Raw genomic sequence first — 17,124 nt, 5'->3', positions numbered from 1 at the left:
GTGAAAAATAAATGGTGTGAAAATGAGTATTATTCCCAACTTTGTATTCAGTGATACCACTTTGCTAGCTTGAAATTGACCAGGATGGGAGCATTTATGCCAAAGAAATTGGTAAATCCTACAAAACATGGCTTTTTTCCCCGAGTGGCTGTTAAACATTACCAGCAAATCATGGAGTTCATTCTTTATTCTGAGTTAATCGGTTATTCCAAAATACAATACAAATGCTCAGCCCCTATCAAGAAATTCTAATTCAGTAGATCAAGGATAGAGTATCAGCAATGTATTTCACAAAAAGTTATGTCTCCTCCAAAAGAATTCTTATATATACATTCTTCTAGCTGAGAACTACTAAGAATTCTAAACAGTATTATGTATCATCAGACATTAGAAAACTATATACTTTAAAGTGTATTACTTTAGGTTCCCAAATTTAAGTCTCTACAAACTATAATGTAAAACTGTAATGCAGCTTTTTAAATCAAGGATCAAAAACTGTTATAAGTAAGGCTCTATGTAGCTTAAATTATCAGAAAGGTTTCTCTTTAAACAATTCAATAATTTTAACAAAAAGATTATGAGACAACTAAAATAGCCACATAAAAAAGAATAAGGCTGAACCATAAACAAAAACTAACTCGAAATGGATCAAAGCTAAAACTAAAGCTCAAAGATTCTTTGAAGAAAACAAGGCACGAATGTTTGTGACCCTGAATTAGGCAATGGTTTCTTAGATAAAACACCGAAAGCACAAACAACAACAGAAACAAATAAATTGGATTTCATCAAACTAAAAACATTTGTGCTTGAGGACATCATCAAGAACACAAAATGATAACCCACAGAATGAAAGAAAATTTTTGCAAATCATAAATAAGGAATTTGTATCTAAAATACAGAGAGTTGGGGTGCCTGGGTGGCTCAGTGGGTTAAAGCCTCTGCTTTCGGCTCAGGTCATGATCCCAGGGTCCTGGAATCGAGCCCTGCATCAGGCTCTCTGCTCAGCAGGGAGCCTGCTTCCTCCTCTTTCTCTGCCTGCTTCTCTGCCTACTTGTGATCTCTGTGTCAAATAAATAAATAAAATCTTTTAAAAAATAAATAAATAAAATAAAATAAAATATAGAGAATTGTTACAAATCAACAATAAAAAGATAACCCAAAATAAAAAAAGGCTAAGATCTGAAAAGACATGTATCTAGAGAAGATAAGCAGATGGCCAATAAGCACATCTTATTGTTCAATATCACTGACGTCCAATATCATTAGCCAAAAACTATAGTAAGATTACCACTTCATAACCATTAAGACGGCTCTAATCAAAAAGTTCAGTAACAGCAAATGCTGACAAAGATGTAGAGAACTGAAATCCTCATACACTGCTGGAAAGAATGCAAAAACGGTATAACTGCTTTGGAAAACAACCTAGCAGTTTCTCAAAAAATTAAATGTAGAGTTAATATATGACTCAGCAATTCTACTTCTAGATATAAACCCAAGAGAAATGAAAATATAGGTCACTCAAAAAACTATTTATGGATGTTCACAGCAATGTTATACATAAAAGCCAAAAAATGGAAACAACCCAAATGTTCATCAATTAATGAATGGATAAACAAAAGGTGATATATTAATACAGTGGAATATTATTTGGCAAAAACAAGGACTGAAATATTGATATATCCTAATAATCTTTCATGAACCTTGAAAACACTATAGTAGGTGAAAGAGACAAGTCAAAAACAAAGCCACCTACTGCTTGACTCCACTTATTTGAAACATCCAGAACAGGCAAATCTAGAGTGACAGTAAGTGGCACAGTGGTTGCGTAAGGCTGGTGGTCAGTCAGATGATACAGGTATAACCATTAAAGGTTTTTCCTTTGGATAATGAAAATGCTCTAAAATTGATTGTGGTGATGGCTGCATGACTCTGAGAATATACAAAAAACCCACCAAACTGTACACTTTAAGTGGACGAATTGTATGTTATATGTGTGGATTATATCCCAGTGAAACTGTTACAGGTACATATACATAAATTTCTTTAAAAAAACTAGCTGAGGATGAGATTTCCATATCTGAAACACTGATGTTTTCTTTTATTCAATGAGCTGTATCATAAAATAGATTTCTCTTTTGGTTTCATTGCCAGGAAATTCACTACTAAATTTTGTTGGCACATGAGCTTCCCCTTCCTTAAGTTCTCTAGTTCAGTTTCTGTCACCACCATGCCTTACTTTCACTGTTTTAAATTCTAAATGTTCTACTATAACCCTCTTCAATCTTTCTTGGAAGCAAGCAGGATATGATGGCTGGCTGAATTCTGAAAACTTAAGAATACTTTTAGATACTCATGATGCCCTCCAAGATACAGAAATCCTATGAAGTTCAGCCTGAGCTCTGCTAACCAATTCCTTTCATCTTAACCACCAAGGACTGATTCAGAGAATTATGAGTTTTCCCAGAGGACTTTTTTTCTCTACATTACATTATCCGTATAAAACATTATACTGTGGTATTACACATCTACCATATATTTAGCACACAAGATAATAACTTAAATGGAACATAAGTAATAATTCACTACTGAAATTTAACTTCGTTTTGGGAAATTCATTCCTACCCTAACAGGTGAGGATGAGTCCTCTGTATTTCGTTTCTGGGACTCAGTGTCCACATCTTGGCGCTTGTTCTTCATTCTTTCTCTAAGATCCCCTGTAGGCCTCTCTGGTGACCTTTGAACCAGAAAACAAAAACAAAACAAAAAACAAAACAAAACAACAAAAATCTGTATTTTTATAATGTTTGTAAGAATATATCTACAGAAATAACTCACGAATCTCAGTGTTTCTTTCCATGGCTCCTAATGTTCAGAAAAACAATTAATTTGCTTTGGCTTAAATATATAATATAGAAAATATGAGCATCACTTACAAATTTTCTCCCCATGACAATCAGAAATGTATACACTAACATTCCATGGGGTGGCAGGTACTGGTGACATGAATAAGAAACTGTATGTGAGCCAAGAAAAAGGAATTTGTTATTAACAGTTAAATTTGTTTTTCTAAAAATCACATAAAGGTATTAATTATATTTGAAAGTAAAAAGCAGGAAGATAAAGTTTTAAATCACAATGTTGTAAAATTAATCAAGAAGCAACAGTATTATCATGTATACATGCATGTGGCTGGATGCAACACCGACAACTGAGAATTACCCATCTTAAGAACCACAGGATACAGAGGAGTTTTGTGTAGTTCTTATAACTTTTCTTAAAATTTGAGATTATTTCAGAACAGAAAATAATTAAAGGATTCAAAGCAAGATTTAGGCGGTAGATTTCTTTTTAATTAAGGAAAATCATACACATTTATATTCAACACACCTAAGCATTCATAATTCATACTGAAAATGTGAAAAATGGCTTGCCAATTATTTTTATACCATTATTAAGTGAGAAAACAAAGACATGGAAAACACATTGACTTTAATGAGTATTCCTTGAATATTCTTTTAAAAAGGGCAACAGAAGTTAAGAAGTGTATGTCCCTCATTGGCCACCAAAAAATACTGTATAATATATTAATTTTTTAAGGATAAATATATAATTTTTAAGGATATAAACAAATCACATAAACATCTGCATCTATTTCAAGTCATAGTTATCAATCAAATCAATTCTTTTATCAATCAATACAAGTTACATGATTAATGAAGAAATAATTTCAGTTAATTAACTTTAAAGGATCTCATTTATATCTATATACACATTTTACAGGACTATATTAAATGTTTTAATAGTAAATCTGAGTTTAAATGTGAAAATTATTAAAAACCAGTAGTTAAATGTTTTAAATTGTAATTATGATGAGCATGTACATCTTATGTGTCCTGGCCTCCTTTATATAATAAGACAGTTTATTAAATATATATATATATATATTTATATATATATTTATATTTATACATATATATATATAAGAAGAAAATTTTTATTAATTAAAACCCTAAGAGCGCCTAACAGAGTACTCTACATACAATGAATGCTCAGTAAATGATTTAAATATTTTGTGACAAAGCATTTCTGAAATACACTGCTTTTCTTTCCATCTTTGAATCACGTTATGAACTGTATTTTCATTCCTATAAAAAAAGGAAAAAAAGAAATCCAAAGGGGGTTATCAAATGGAAAAACATGCACAGAATAACAACAAAAAATCCTTTATTCTAAGTCTAGTAATGACACTATTTTTTCCCATTTTAGATAAATTTCTCTGCCATTTTCTTTAAAATACCTCTTGTATAAAAATTTTGTCAGTTAATAAGAAATTTCACAGATGAATTAAAGTATGTATTAAAAGTGTTGTAATAATAGGAACAAAACATTAAAATTACTAGAACACTTTCCCTGTGTATATTTATACAGATAATTAAACATATGTTAAGAACTGGTTTTCCTACATTAACAGAAGGCACAGATGACAATCTAAATACAAATAAAAGAGTATTCAGCATCACGAGTAAAGTAAAATGTACATTTAAGTGAAAAGAAAGTCAGTTAAGGGTCTGAATTTTAAATTCTCTTAAGCTGCAAAATCTATACACAAACACACACACACATTTAAAAAGAATTTTTTAAAAATCTGCAAATGCTAATGTTCAGTTTTTATACTATCGCTGTAACCAAAGCAATAAGCACACCCAGTTTTAGGACTCTGTTAACTATTTGTTTACCAATCAAGTTTAAACTGTTTTTGTGTCTACATATGTTACATATTTAACACCATAATATAACCATCATGAACTGAACTGAAAGAAAAATGAAAGGTCTTTATTAGGAAAAGTTTCATTCAGCTTTGCCTTTATTAAAGGCAAAAAGATGTCCTAAACAGGTAACAGGACCTTTATCTACATATAAGTACATGTTTTCATTTACATTAATACATTATGATAAGGAATTTGGCAAATGCATTTTAATGTACAGAGGTTGCAGTAGACGGTCTCATGTCATTAAGATCTGAATTCAGAACATTTTAAAAAGCTAAAATTATATCCTTGTTATATTTTATTTTTTTAAGAGTTAAAAATAGTCTTTCCAAAGTAAAAGTAAATCCATGAAATTCTGCTCTTAAATCATTTTAACTACATAACTAGGTATAGGGGAAGTAAGTCATACATATATTATAAAAAAAATCTACTGGCAAAAACAGTAAATACTGAGCAAATATTAAAGCACACATTTTATTAATCTCAAAATGAACTAAAAAGATCTTGTTGATCTTTGACTATTGATAAGACCACCACCAAAGAGAAAAATCTGATCAAATATATGCTTGTATTTCAGATTTTTATACTAGATAAATTACAAAAGCCATCTTCTAATATTATATGAACAATTCAAAGTTCTTAATTTACCTTCTATAATTGCTGCTATAACCTTTACCACGGGGTGAAGGGCCATGTACGAATCTACATGTGTTTCCATAGAGGCAGTTGCCAGTCTTCAGCCAGTTACGGCACTGTGTCTAAGAGACAGATATTACTATGTAAATTTCATATTTATTTCTGGAAAAAAAGATGCTAGTGGGACAAAATTAAAACAAATGCTACCAAAATTCCAGCTACCCTGAGACACATTATTCATTCCCCAAACAATAAAAACAACAGGACAAAAAAAAACCCATAAAAATTATTACTCTTCACTCCTTTATGAAACTCAGTTTTTAAAATTTACCAAACATTCCTATAATACAACAACCTGTTCACCTTATGATGCAAGTCAGTATTCAAGAACAGGATTAAAAGATAACCCCTGTGACTGAGCTAGTGACAACTCACCTCTGCTGTACTGCCAGTGCTGGGTCCAAGCCTCTCAAACACACTGGGTCTTCGGGATGTGCTATCAGATATGGTCTTGGTATTTTCCACTGTGACCTTCCTTCTAATTTTTGACATTTTGTACTACTTTAACCAAAAAAGAGAGAGGCAAAACTGTAAAATTCTTCCGCTTTAAATTAACTGAGCTTATAACTTATACGTAGATAAAGCTGTAGATAACACTATAAAACTGTGGGTAATTTTTCTCAGGAGAAAAAAGGCATAGGAGAGGTCACAGATAAACAGAAGGTCTCTTCTAAGGCATGCCACACTAGTGAACTTGTAACAATGCCGAAATCTGTTGGCTAGAATTTTTATTCTTCTGCAGAGTGAAAGAATAAGATTCTACTTGCACAATTTTCACAGTACATTCAACATCAGAAAACAACTATAAAATGTTTAGTTTCTAAGTTCTTTATAAAAGTTTCAAAATTTAGTTAACTATCTTTTAAGGAAAAGTTGTGGCTATCATTCTCCATAAGGTAGTTAATTGGGAAAGAAAGCCATGTCAAAGAGAATGGGAAAATAAAATCAGGTGAGAATTTTACTGATAGTAGAAATTATGCTTTATACAGCTTGTAACATTAGGTATATTCCAAAAATCAGCTTGGGAGAAAAATGCAAACTACTTAATATTTTCTCTATCTTAACAAAGCTTGAAAAAGAACAGTCTAATCAAGAACATTTATTTTCAATAATATAAAGAAAATTCAATGCTGATAAAATGACTTTTTTTTCAAATAGGCTATAGAACTAGAAGAAGTCAAGATGTTTCTGTAACTTATAATATATTGACATAAAAGTCAAAGATGCTAAAAGTGATAAACAGGCTATCTTACTATTAGTAAAAACAAGACAAATTGTAAAAATATTTTACTAAAGTACATAAAACATTTAAAGCTAAAACCATAACAAAACAAATCTAAGTATATAATAATCAGGTGACTCAACTGGAAATGAAAACATCAGATAACAGTATTATGATATATGTTATAGAAAAACATTAAATTCTAGATCTAGAAAAAATTAGTACATCACTGTGGGAACTGGGTAAGATCTGCCTAAAAGGGGGGGGGGAGTAAACCATATCACATTTCATATAATACAATTAGTTGAAATCTTATCAATAGTCAAAAGTTACTAGAATGAATGGAGCTAAGGAAGTAAAAGTTCCATTTGGTATAGAACTGGTCTCCATAAAATTCACAAATTCAATAAGTTCTTTAATGTGGTTTCAAAGTAAAGACATATCACTTGAAAGGAAATTAAGTCTTGATAGTACCAAATCAAAAGTTAAAAAAAAATATATAAACAATATTTGGTTTAGTTTAAATACTTTTCAGTGCACATTTTTAAAAGAATCTTAAAAGTAAGGACAACATTTGACAAATGAACAAAGATAATAAACCAAGAGGAAAACAGGAAATGATACAAGATGGTAGTTTTAAAATGGAAAAAAAAAAGGTATCTTATTTTTTAATATAAATACAATCATTTTAGTAATTATTTTTAATGACTCAAAAAAGTTGGAAAATGACTTTACAAATCTTTAAGAATTAGCATAGATGTCACATTAAGAGTAATAGTTTGTTGCAACATAAAACCACATATGTATCAACTGTTCTCCAAATAAGGAACAATACAACCAACCCTACATACAACAGTTAGTACTATAAGATAATCTTTGGTTTCATTCTCAGCCCAAATGTGAATTTACAGAATAAAATTTGGTAGAATTTCTTATGTTCATTTGATTTACTGAACTGAAAAGTTCTTTATAGAATGGAAGGCCAAGATAAACGGAACTAAAAAAACATATTCTAGAAAATGTAAAGCTTTGATTAGCTGAGAAAACCACTTTTTATAATTAATACCTGAGCAGGAATCAATAAAAAGTGAGTATGTCACACAAAACAGGGAAAGTTTAGAACAAAAACAAATGTTCAAAGTCTTATTATGTTACTATAAATATTAATAGAGAGGCATATATTATAATCTTCATCCACTAATTCCATTTTTAAAACACTTATTGGGGTGCCTGGGTGGCTCAGTGGGTTAAAGCCTCTGCCTTCAGCTCAGATCATGATCTCAGGGTCCTCGGATCGAACCCCGCATTGGGCTCTCTGCTCAGCGGGGAGCTTGCTTCCCCCTCCCTGTCTGCCTACTTGTGATCTCTCTTTGTCAAATAAGTAAATGAAATCTTGAAAAAAAAAAATAAAACATTAATAAACTTAAAATTGAATGAGTTCTAAAAGTTTCTTATTAGCTCTTGGGCGCCTGGGTGGCTCAGTAGGTTAAAGCCTCTGCCTTTGGCTCAGGTCATGATCTCAGGGTCCTGGGAAGGAGGACCTTGCTCTCTGCTCAGCAAGAAGCCTGCTTCCTCCTCTCTCTCTCTCTCTCTCTCTCTCTCTGCCTGCATCTCTGCCTACTGTGATCTCTGTCAAATAAATAAATAAAATCTTAAAAAAAAAAAAAGTTCCTTATCAGCTCTTATTAGTTATTTGGAACTTGGAAAACAGGCATACCATCCCCCCAACACTGTTTTACCCTAACCTTACGTATTTCCCTCCACTACCAATGGAAATAGTTCTGCTCCCCAAACTCCTATATAGCCGCAGCATGCTGCCACTCTCAACACACCCTCCTCTAAAAAAATTAATGATAATGCTTTCCATTATTAGGGCAACAGCTATTTATTATTGTTCCTGAAACACTGGTCATCTAGCATCTCCTTTCTTGTTTTTCTGAGGGCTCCCCGTATTAACTCTACTGTTTCTCTTCCTGCTCTATTACCTGTTGCTTGGATCAGCACTCTGCTACTCCCTTGACCTACCCCCTGAAAACCATGGCTTCTCTCTAATTCTAGATCACCAACATAAACTGAAGATTTCAAAAGGTTTGGACTACTATGTCAAAAACAAGTGAGGGCTGGGATCTTAACACCCCTCCTTGTATGTATCCCTGCCACTAAAAAAGTACCTTCCTACAAAGACAAAGCTGCTTGTACATGTGACATCAAGAACTACTCAAGATTCACCTACATAGTTACTGTCACTGGAACTTCACTTTGAGCTACTGTTGAGTCTTCCAACTTAGGGAAAAACAGCAAAGTAAAAGTCATATTCTCAGCATCCAACATTGTCAGACTTCCTCCTAAAATTGCAGAGTTTAAGTACCAGGTCTATGTTATAGGGAGGTCATAGACAGGAAAAAAAAAAATCTGAGGCAAAAGGGAAAAAGTAGGACTTGAAGTTTTCTAATTGAAAAGAAGAGGAATTCTTCTGGTCATCTATCTAGGAACTTCTATCAGTAGTCAGCAATAATAAGTTTTTGAAATATTATTACTGAAATATTCATGACTGACAAAGAAAATGCTTTATGCTTATAAAGAATACAAATTATAATATTTTAAATACTATTTGTCTAAATATATACACATAATCTGTAATACACCAGAAAAACACTTACTCATTCACATATGTTAATTTATTAATTTAAATGTATGTTACCAAATAAAATGACTTAATTAGAATTGTCAATCTAAAAATCGGGACCCTCAAAGGGACCCAAATATATACCACAATCTAATAAAATATAGATTTAACTGAGGAAGGGATAAAAACCTTTTTTAATTAATATCTGAACGGGCTTCAATGAGCAAATGCTTCAAAGTATGTAAGAAAAGTTAGAAACAATAAAATAAAAATGTAAATATTAAAGTCTAGCACCTAAGTGGTTCAGTGAGTTAAGACTCTGCCTTCAGCTCAGGTCATGATCCCAGGGTTTTGGGATTGAGCCCCACATCAGGCTCTCTGCTCAGCAGGGAGCCTGCTACCCTTTCTCTCTCTGCCTGCCTCTGTACCTACTTGTGATCTCTGTCTGTGAAATAAATAAATTAAATCTTAAAAAAAAAAAAAAAGTCTTCCCTATCTCAGAGATTTTAAATCTTTTCCCTCCAGTTTTGTTTTCAAATTAAACTTTGATTTCAAGTTGTCATTACACTTTCATTCACATCATCATGTCTTTATATCTTTCCCAAAGACCATCATTATCAAAGCCCAGGTGACACTGGTGAAAGTCTATGGAGTTGTCTTCCCATTTCTCCCCTCCATTTGAAGAGTAAATAAATATCAAGGTTTTTATGGTATATTTTCAATTGAAAAAAAGGGGACAGAGTTTGAACCTATTAAAATACAAGAAGAGGGTCTTAATAAATGGGAACAGTTCCCTTTCTCCCTCCAAAACTTAAAGTATCACAAAGTACTCAAAGCTACACCCTATAAATATGGCTAAGAAAGGGGAAACATACAAATGATCAATGATTCCTGAGGCCTAAATACTAAAATCTTGTCAATAAAACATGTATCAATTCTAGTATCCTCATTTTAACCCATAATTACAGCTTTTTGAGGCCGCATCTTTCCCCAGCACAAATAAAAGCATATATCATTTTAACCTTGATAAGCCACAGCATAATATTAGGAAACTGTCAAGTAATTAAACAATTAAAACTACATAAATGTACTAACTAGAAGAATAAATTCTTATCCACTGAAGTTCTAAAATTAAAAGGTTTATATTAAAAATAAGGTCTCTTCCTATTTATAGTTCATATTTTTTAAAGAAAAAAGTTAAGTTTATCTGATGCATAGTCTGGGAGAATATTTCTAAAAAATAACTTTCTAAAACAATCTTACAGGTTGCTTAAAGACAGACTAAAACAAAACCAAAAACAAAATAACAACAACAAAAAAAGAGACTAAAACAATTCCAACTTTAATTCCAAACAGAATTAAAAGAACTACACTGACTACACCACTATGAGCAAGGCAATACTGCAGCACTGTGCAGAAAAAAAAATTGTTAAAAAGACTATGAACAGAAAATAGGCAATGCTAGTAACTACTATAAAGTGAAATAAACAGAACTGCAACATGCATTCTATCAAAAAAGAATAAAGACACTTTAAATAGCAACACCAGTTAACTTTCAACTGTTATTAAATATCTACTTAAATAGCTACAACTCTACATGAAATGGAGAACTGGGTTGGGGGAGGTGGGGAAGACTAACATCCACTAAAAACCAACTCCTCAAATAGATGTCAATTAAACAATTGTGCTGCCTATATTTAGCCGCCAATGCATACTGTAATACAAACTAACACAACTTACTAAAATCCTAATAACTTGTACAGAAGTGAAAATAGCATCCACCTGATTAATTTTAGTATTAATTGACCAATATGAAAATGGACTGATTTGCATATCTTAAATACGGAATCAATATTCATTTTGAATCAGCGAGAATTAGGAAGCCAGTAAGAGGCATGCATTTGATAGAATTGGATCCTACCAGCTCCACACAGTAAAAGTCTAAGTTTCATGGTGCATCTATTTTTACTGATACAAATTGCTACATACCGGCATCAACCTTCTTAGCAATCTCTTGTTTAAACTGTCATCCTATAATCTAAGTATTTCATTAAGAAATTAGAAATTATTCGAAAATCTACAGATGATGTCCACAAAACTCTTAAAAATATTATCGCTTAGGTACTAAAGCCAGTAATTTCAAGTATTATAAAACTAGATTCCACTAACTGGCACCATATACACATGCATGGATTGTACTGCATAAACATTTAGATTAACTGCAACAGTACCATGGACTTTGAAAAGCTGAGGTGTGAAGATATTTTCCAAACTTTTAAAATTATTAAAAACAAAAACAATAACCTGAAGGGCCAGTCTATGCCTGTAATTTTCGGAGTAGTTCAAAGTATGTAAAAACCTCACAATATAACCAAATAGCTTAATATATGCTCCACAAACAGGATCCTACCAACATCATTCATGTAATATCAACTCTGCATGACTTTCCAGCCACATATATTATTTTAACCTATTCAGAAAGAGGTAATGCCAAACAGCAGATTCTCCCTCCTTTCACTCCACCTTCTCTAGTTTCTGACGGATAGTTGCCCAAAGTAACTACCTAGGGAATGTAAAGATAGGGTAGCACTCCTCAACCTTCACGATCCAAGTCAAATTATCACTACCGGGAAATAAGCTAAACCAAATAGAACCAACAGCAAGATAATTCTTCCTAAAAGTCTGGAATGCGTAAAAAGGGAGCCTCTAAATCTAAGACCATATTCCTCCCCCGGTCCCGTGCATATAAATGCAAATACTGCGCAAGGGTTCCCAAGCTTTTTGGTAGGGACCCAGAACAGTCTTTTGTCTGAATTCCCGTCCTCTTAAACAAACTCGCCGGAATCAGAACACGAGCGAGAAACGAAGCCTGAGCCCAGGGAGCTATTGCACAGTTAAGGGTGGGATGCTCAAAAAGAGCTCAAAATCCTGGCGTGACCCAAGAGGGATGGAGTCCAACCCAGGGCCTCCCCATTCCGGGTCCGTCCAACGCTTTTTCCCGGATACCCACACCAATTCACAGAATTCAAGCTTACCTCCTTCCCGAGCTCCTGTCGCAAGCACAGTTCGGAGGCGCTACCGCCGCCACCGCTCCGAGGAGCGGGAGAGGCGACTCTCTGTCCCCGCGCCTAGCCCCGGGAAGACGACGACGAGAAGCAGGTGCGCGCGCGGCTCCCGGGAACCGGCTCTTCGCTAGCGAGGGGCCCCTGGGGCGGCTGAGAAGCAGAGCCCACCCGCCGCTTCGGTAGGGTCAAGTGAGACTGAGATGTAGAACGAAAAAGAACGAAGAGAGACTGGAGAGCAAGAAAAAGCAACGAAAACACTACCAGGCCGCTAGGAGGACCGACTCAAAATGCCGCCGGAAGTCGAGTGTTTGCCCTGATCCCCAGTGGACAGAGGCAGCTTCCGGCCGCCAGATTAGTCGTCAGCGCGCAGGCACCGCCCCCTTCGGAGACACGCCCCTGGGCGTAACGTCGGCTCGTCGGAGTGTGGTGAAAACCATCTAATCGGTGCTTTGTGAAGGGACCCTTGGAGTGGAATCCCTGAGTCAGGGAGAGCCAAAGTTTCCCATAAAAAGTGAATTTAAGAGGGAGAGTTTACTGCTTTTATTGCATAGTTTCTTACAATAAACGGCTGTTGTAAATGCCACATTTGTCGTTGAAAATAACTACAGTCGTTCATTCATTTGCTCAAAAAGGTTTCCTGCGCACCGGCAGGTGGTATTTGTCTCGTTTTTGACACTCCTCTACTTTCTGGGCCAACGCTTATTACTGTGGAGCAAAGGACACACGGTTGTGTTTTTATTTTTTTTTTTTAATTTTTTTTTAAAGATTTTATTTATTTATCAGAGAGAGGGGGGGAGAGAGCAAGCACAGGCAGACAGAATGGCAGGCAGAGGCAGAGGGAGAAGCAGGCTCCCTGCAGAGCAAGGAGCCCGATGTGGGACTCGATCCCAGGACGCTGGGATCATGACCTGAGCCGAAGGCAGCTGCTCAACCAACTGAGCCACCCAGGCGTCCCCACGGTCGTGTTTTTAAAGGCGCAAGCAATTCACTGAAAATTTGGGGCAGAAATCTTTAATGTACTTCTAACCCCCTTTCCTTTTGTGGTCCGATGATCTGCAAGAAACTGGTTATTAAAATTGCTTGAGGTGGGTGGTCAAACATCCTGAATCAAAATCCGTACAAATTTTTTAAAAAGGAAAAAGAAATGTGAGCCCTTTTCTGCCTTAATTTATGGTAGCATTTATTTCGTTCTTTGACAAAAGCAAGGAATGGGAAAATCTTTTCTCAAAACTACTGATAAAATCTTAGAAGAATGGGTACAATGATTTGGTCTTGTTGGAATCAGTAAATTAAAATAGGAGAGAAGAGAGAGAAAATGAAGGGAACTAAACATTCTTGATGACATGCTCAACTATTTTAGAGACAGCGGCAAGAGCTTCTGTGCAAGTGGGTCTGATGTAACGTTGTGGCAACAAGAATCCATATTCGCCTTTATCTCGAAGTTCAATTGTAAACGAATATTTTATGCCTAAGTCATAGATCCAGTCATCTGAACCTCCAGGGGCTAGGTCTACAAGAAGAAAAAAGAAATTACTTTTTGAAATCCAGATGTCTCAAGTTAATGAACAAAATGGATTTTTCCCCTAAAAATAAGAATAGCTTTATTTTTTCTGATTATTAAATAATCTAAGTTTCTGGTAGAAAGTAGAGATGGAAGAAAAATTAAGGAAGAAAATAAAAATTACCCATATTTCTGCCAAGGAGTAATAATCACCATTAACATTTTAGTGTTTCTTTCTCCTCAGTGCATGTTTTAGCATATTTAATTTTTTCCAAATGTATTAAATAAGATCATCATATACATGCAGTTTTATAATACTTCTAAACATAATCTATCTGACCAGCTTTATGTATCAATGACTTAAAATCTACATTATCATTTTTCATGATCTCATAACACATAGTAAAGCTGGATATAATTAAGTATAATTAAGTTCAATAATTATCTCCAATAACTTGGGGATGATCTCCAATAACTTGGAGACCTTTAGATAATTTTTTTCTAATTTCTAATTGATATAAACAACTTTACAATGAACTTTCTTGTTTTCACTAATTGCTTCTTCATTTCTTTAGAATGTTCTTACCTAGAAGTAGATTCACTTGTCTAAGAGTATGTACTTTTTACAATTATGCTTCACGTTCCCAAATAACCTTCAAAAGAATTGAACCAACTTACATCTCTGTACTAGCAGTATATGAATATGCCCATCTCACCCTCTCATACCATGCATAGGGAATTGTGTATTTTGGGCAATTTTATGGGTGAAAATATTATTGAATAATCTTGTTATTTGATTACCACTGAGTTAAACATTTTATTTGGTATATTTATTGTCCAGCATTATAATTTTTGTCAGTTGTCTTTGCTCATTTTTTTACTCGTTTGATTTTACAGATTCTTTATAATAGCAACATTAGTGTTATTAGTCTTGTGTAATAGGTGAATTTGTTTTCTTATTTGGTTATTTAGCTTTCAGCTTGCTTTATGGCAGAGTGTTTATATTAAAATATTTTATCTATCTTTGATTTATTTTAGAGAAATATATGTTAGTAAATTAATTAATTTCTTCTAAGTTGTCAGGTTTTCCAACCCTATTAATTGAATAACATTCTTAGAATTGTCTCTTTTATGGGATAATATGTGCCCTTATATATTTAAATGTCTTTCTGTTCTCACTATTCCCTCCTATTGGTATGTCTTTTCCCAGCTCAGGTCCACAGTCTTACTTACTGTAAGTTTAAAATGTGCCTTAATACCTGGTTGGGGCAAATTCTCTCTTAGTCTCATTTTTCAGAAAAATTTTACAAGCTTTTCTAGCAAATTCATTCTTTCAAAAAAAAATTCAAAGTCACTTAACTGTTCATTGGGATTGCATTAAACATACAGATTAATTTAGCACTACTGGCACATTTTTATTTTGCTTTCTTACTCAAAAACGTAGTAGGTTTCCCCTTTTATTTATCCTCCTTTATGTAAACCAGTAAAATTTTCTAGGGTTTTCATATAAATATATGGATTTGTATGTGTACACACATGCATACATTTAACAAGGAATCCACATATATGTATCTCTATATATATATGTGTGTGCACTCTGAACATATGTACATGTAGAGGAGCAGTAGGATCTTTTCTCCATTTTATTATCTACCTGATTATTTTTAGTATATAACAGAGCTTTAGATTTCTGTATATTTACTTCATAGCCACCTTACTCAACTTTTGATTGTTAATAATATTTTTGGTTGATTTCTACTTTTTCCAGGTTATCATATATTTCATATGCAAAGTGATCACTTTTGCCTCCTTCTAATGCTTATACTTGAATTAACTACAAAGGTGTTTACCAAAGCATTGTTTATAATACTGAAAATATCCACCAGCCAAGGGTTCAATATGTTATTCAGCAAATATTTCTGACCACCACTATCAATATTTGGCATTCCTTCTTCCAGCCATTTTCTTATGCTCATGAACACATTCTCATAGATGTATGCCAACTGAATGAATGAATGAATGTGTAGAGATGGGCGGATTTCTTCACACCAGACTCTGAGACACTGCAGTCATGCTTTGGGGAGCAATGGCAGAGAAGAGGATAAGAATCGAGAAAGCTCTGAATTGTGAAAGGAAGCTGTGTGATCCCTCACTGACAGAGCAAGGACCTGGGTCAGCAAAGGCAGCAGTGGGTCAATGACACCAAGAGACTGAGATGCCATGCAGATCAATCTGGACCTGCTTTGTTCAGAGACATTTTGGGGTTGTTGAGAAGGAAGAAGAGGAAGATTCTGGACTTCCTACAAATATAGCATCTAGTGCTCAAGCAACTTATTGAAAACAATATGAATATGATTATTAAGATGAATGTGTTTTTATATTCCCGTAGATCACACCCGTTAAAGAAAACTACAAGGTTTTGAATATTGTCTCAAGACCTTCTCACAACCCATCTTCTCTCCCTGGTTTCCCCCCTACAACACTGTTTAAACAGGCAGATACTTATCAAGAAGGTCTCCCTATAGAGAGAGATCCTTCTAGGCCACTTTAGCTAAGGAGCCTCTCTCTCCTGTAGCATTCTCAAACCCTTAAGCCTATTTTATTTTCTTCACTTCTCAATGGGATTATACTATATTTGACTACTTCATTGTTTGCATCAGAGATTGGCAAACTTTTTCTCCAAAGGACCACACAATAAGTACTTTAGGCTTTGTGGACCACAAAGTATTTCACAATTACTTGACTCTACGGTTGTGAAAGCTTTTATAGACAATATGTTAAGTAAATGGGTGTGGCTGTGTTCAAATAAGTCTTTATTTTTGGATACTGAAATTAGAATTTCATATAACTTTAACATGTCACAAAATCTTTTTTTCAGGGGCGCCTGGGTGGCTCAGTGGTTTAGGCCTCTGCCTTCGGCTCGGGTCATGATCTCAGGGTCCTGGGATCGAGCCCCACGTCGGCCTCTCTGCTCAGCGGGGAGTCTGCTTCCCCCTCTCTCTCTGACTGCCTCTCTGCCTACTTATGATCTCTCTCTGCCTATCAAATGAATAAATAAAAATCTTTAGAAAAAATCTTTTTTTCAACCTTTTAAAAAATGGAAAAACTGAGGTATCTGGGTGTCTCAGTCAGTTAAGCATCAGACTTTTGATTTATGCTTAGGTCATGATCTCAAAATTGTGAGACCCAGCCCCTCATCAGGCTCTGCACTAGGCATGGAGTCTGCTTGGGATTCTCTCTCCCCC

The 17,124-nt window shown here is 34.3% G+C and overlaps 2 protein-coding genes across 10 annotated transcripts in view; both read right to left on the bottom strand.

The window, feature by feature from the left end:
• Positions 1-12,707, bottom strand: part of ZC3H13 (zinc finger CCCH-type containing 13) — a 101,272-nt gene extending 88,565 nt beyond the window's left edge. For 5 of the 9 annotated variants that reach the window (XM_082700612.1, XM_082700614.1, XM_082700619.1 and 2 more), the window contains exons 1-4: positions 12,349-12,695; positions 5,841-5,966; positions 5,418-5,527; positions 2,623-2,734 (exon numbers count right to left, since the gene is read on the bottom strand). In XM_082700612.1, coding sequence (XP_082556738.1) covers positions 2,623-2,734; positions 5,418-5,527; positions 5,841-5,957 — 339 coding nt within the window. In that variant the 5' untranslated portion in view covers positions 5,958-5,966; positions 12,349-12,695. Of the gene's footprint in view, positions 1-2,622; positions 2,735-5,417; positions 5,528-5,840; positions 5,967-12,348 lie in introns of all 9 variants that reach the window. The other 4 variants (XM_082700616.1, XM_082700618.1, XM_082700613.1 and 1 more) reach the window with 2 other exon arrangements.
• Positions 12,708-13,531: 824 nt separating this feature from the next.
• CPB2 (carboxypeptidase B2) overlaps positions 13,532-17,124 on the bottom strand; it is a 59,921-nt gene continuing 56,328 nt past the window's right edge. The window contains exon 11 of the mRNA XM_082700633.1: positions 13,532-13,888. Coding sequence (XP_082556759.1) covers positions 13,704-13,888 — 185 coding nt within the window. The 3' untranslated portion in view covers positions 13,532-13,703. The remainder of the gene's footprint in view (positions 13,889-17,124) is intronic.

The sequence above is a fragment of the Mustela nivalis genome (assembly GCF_964662115.1).
Source record: "Mustela nivalis genome assembly, chromosome: 15".
NCBI classification, from domain to species: Eukaryota; Metazoa; Chordata; class Mammalia; order Carnivora; family Mustelidae; genus Mustela; species Mustela nivalis.
This window is presented reverse-complemented; position numbering and strand designations above follow the sequence as displayed.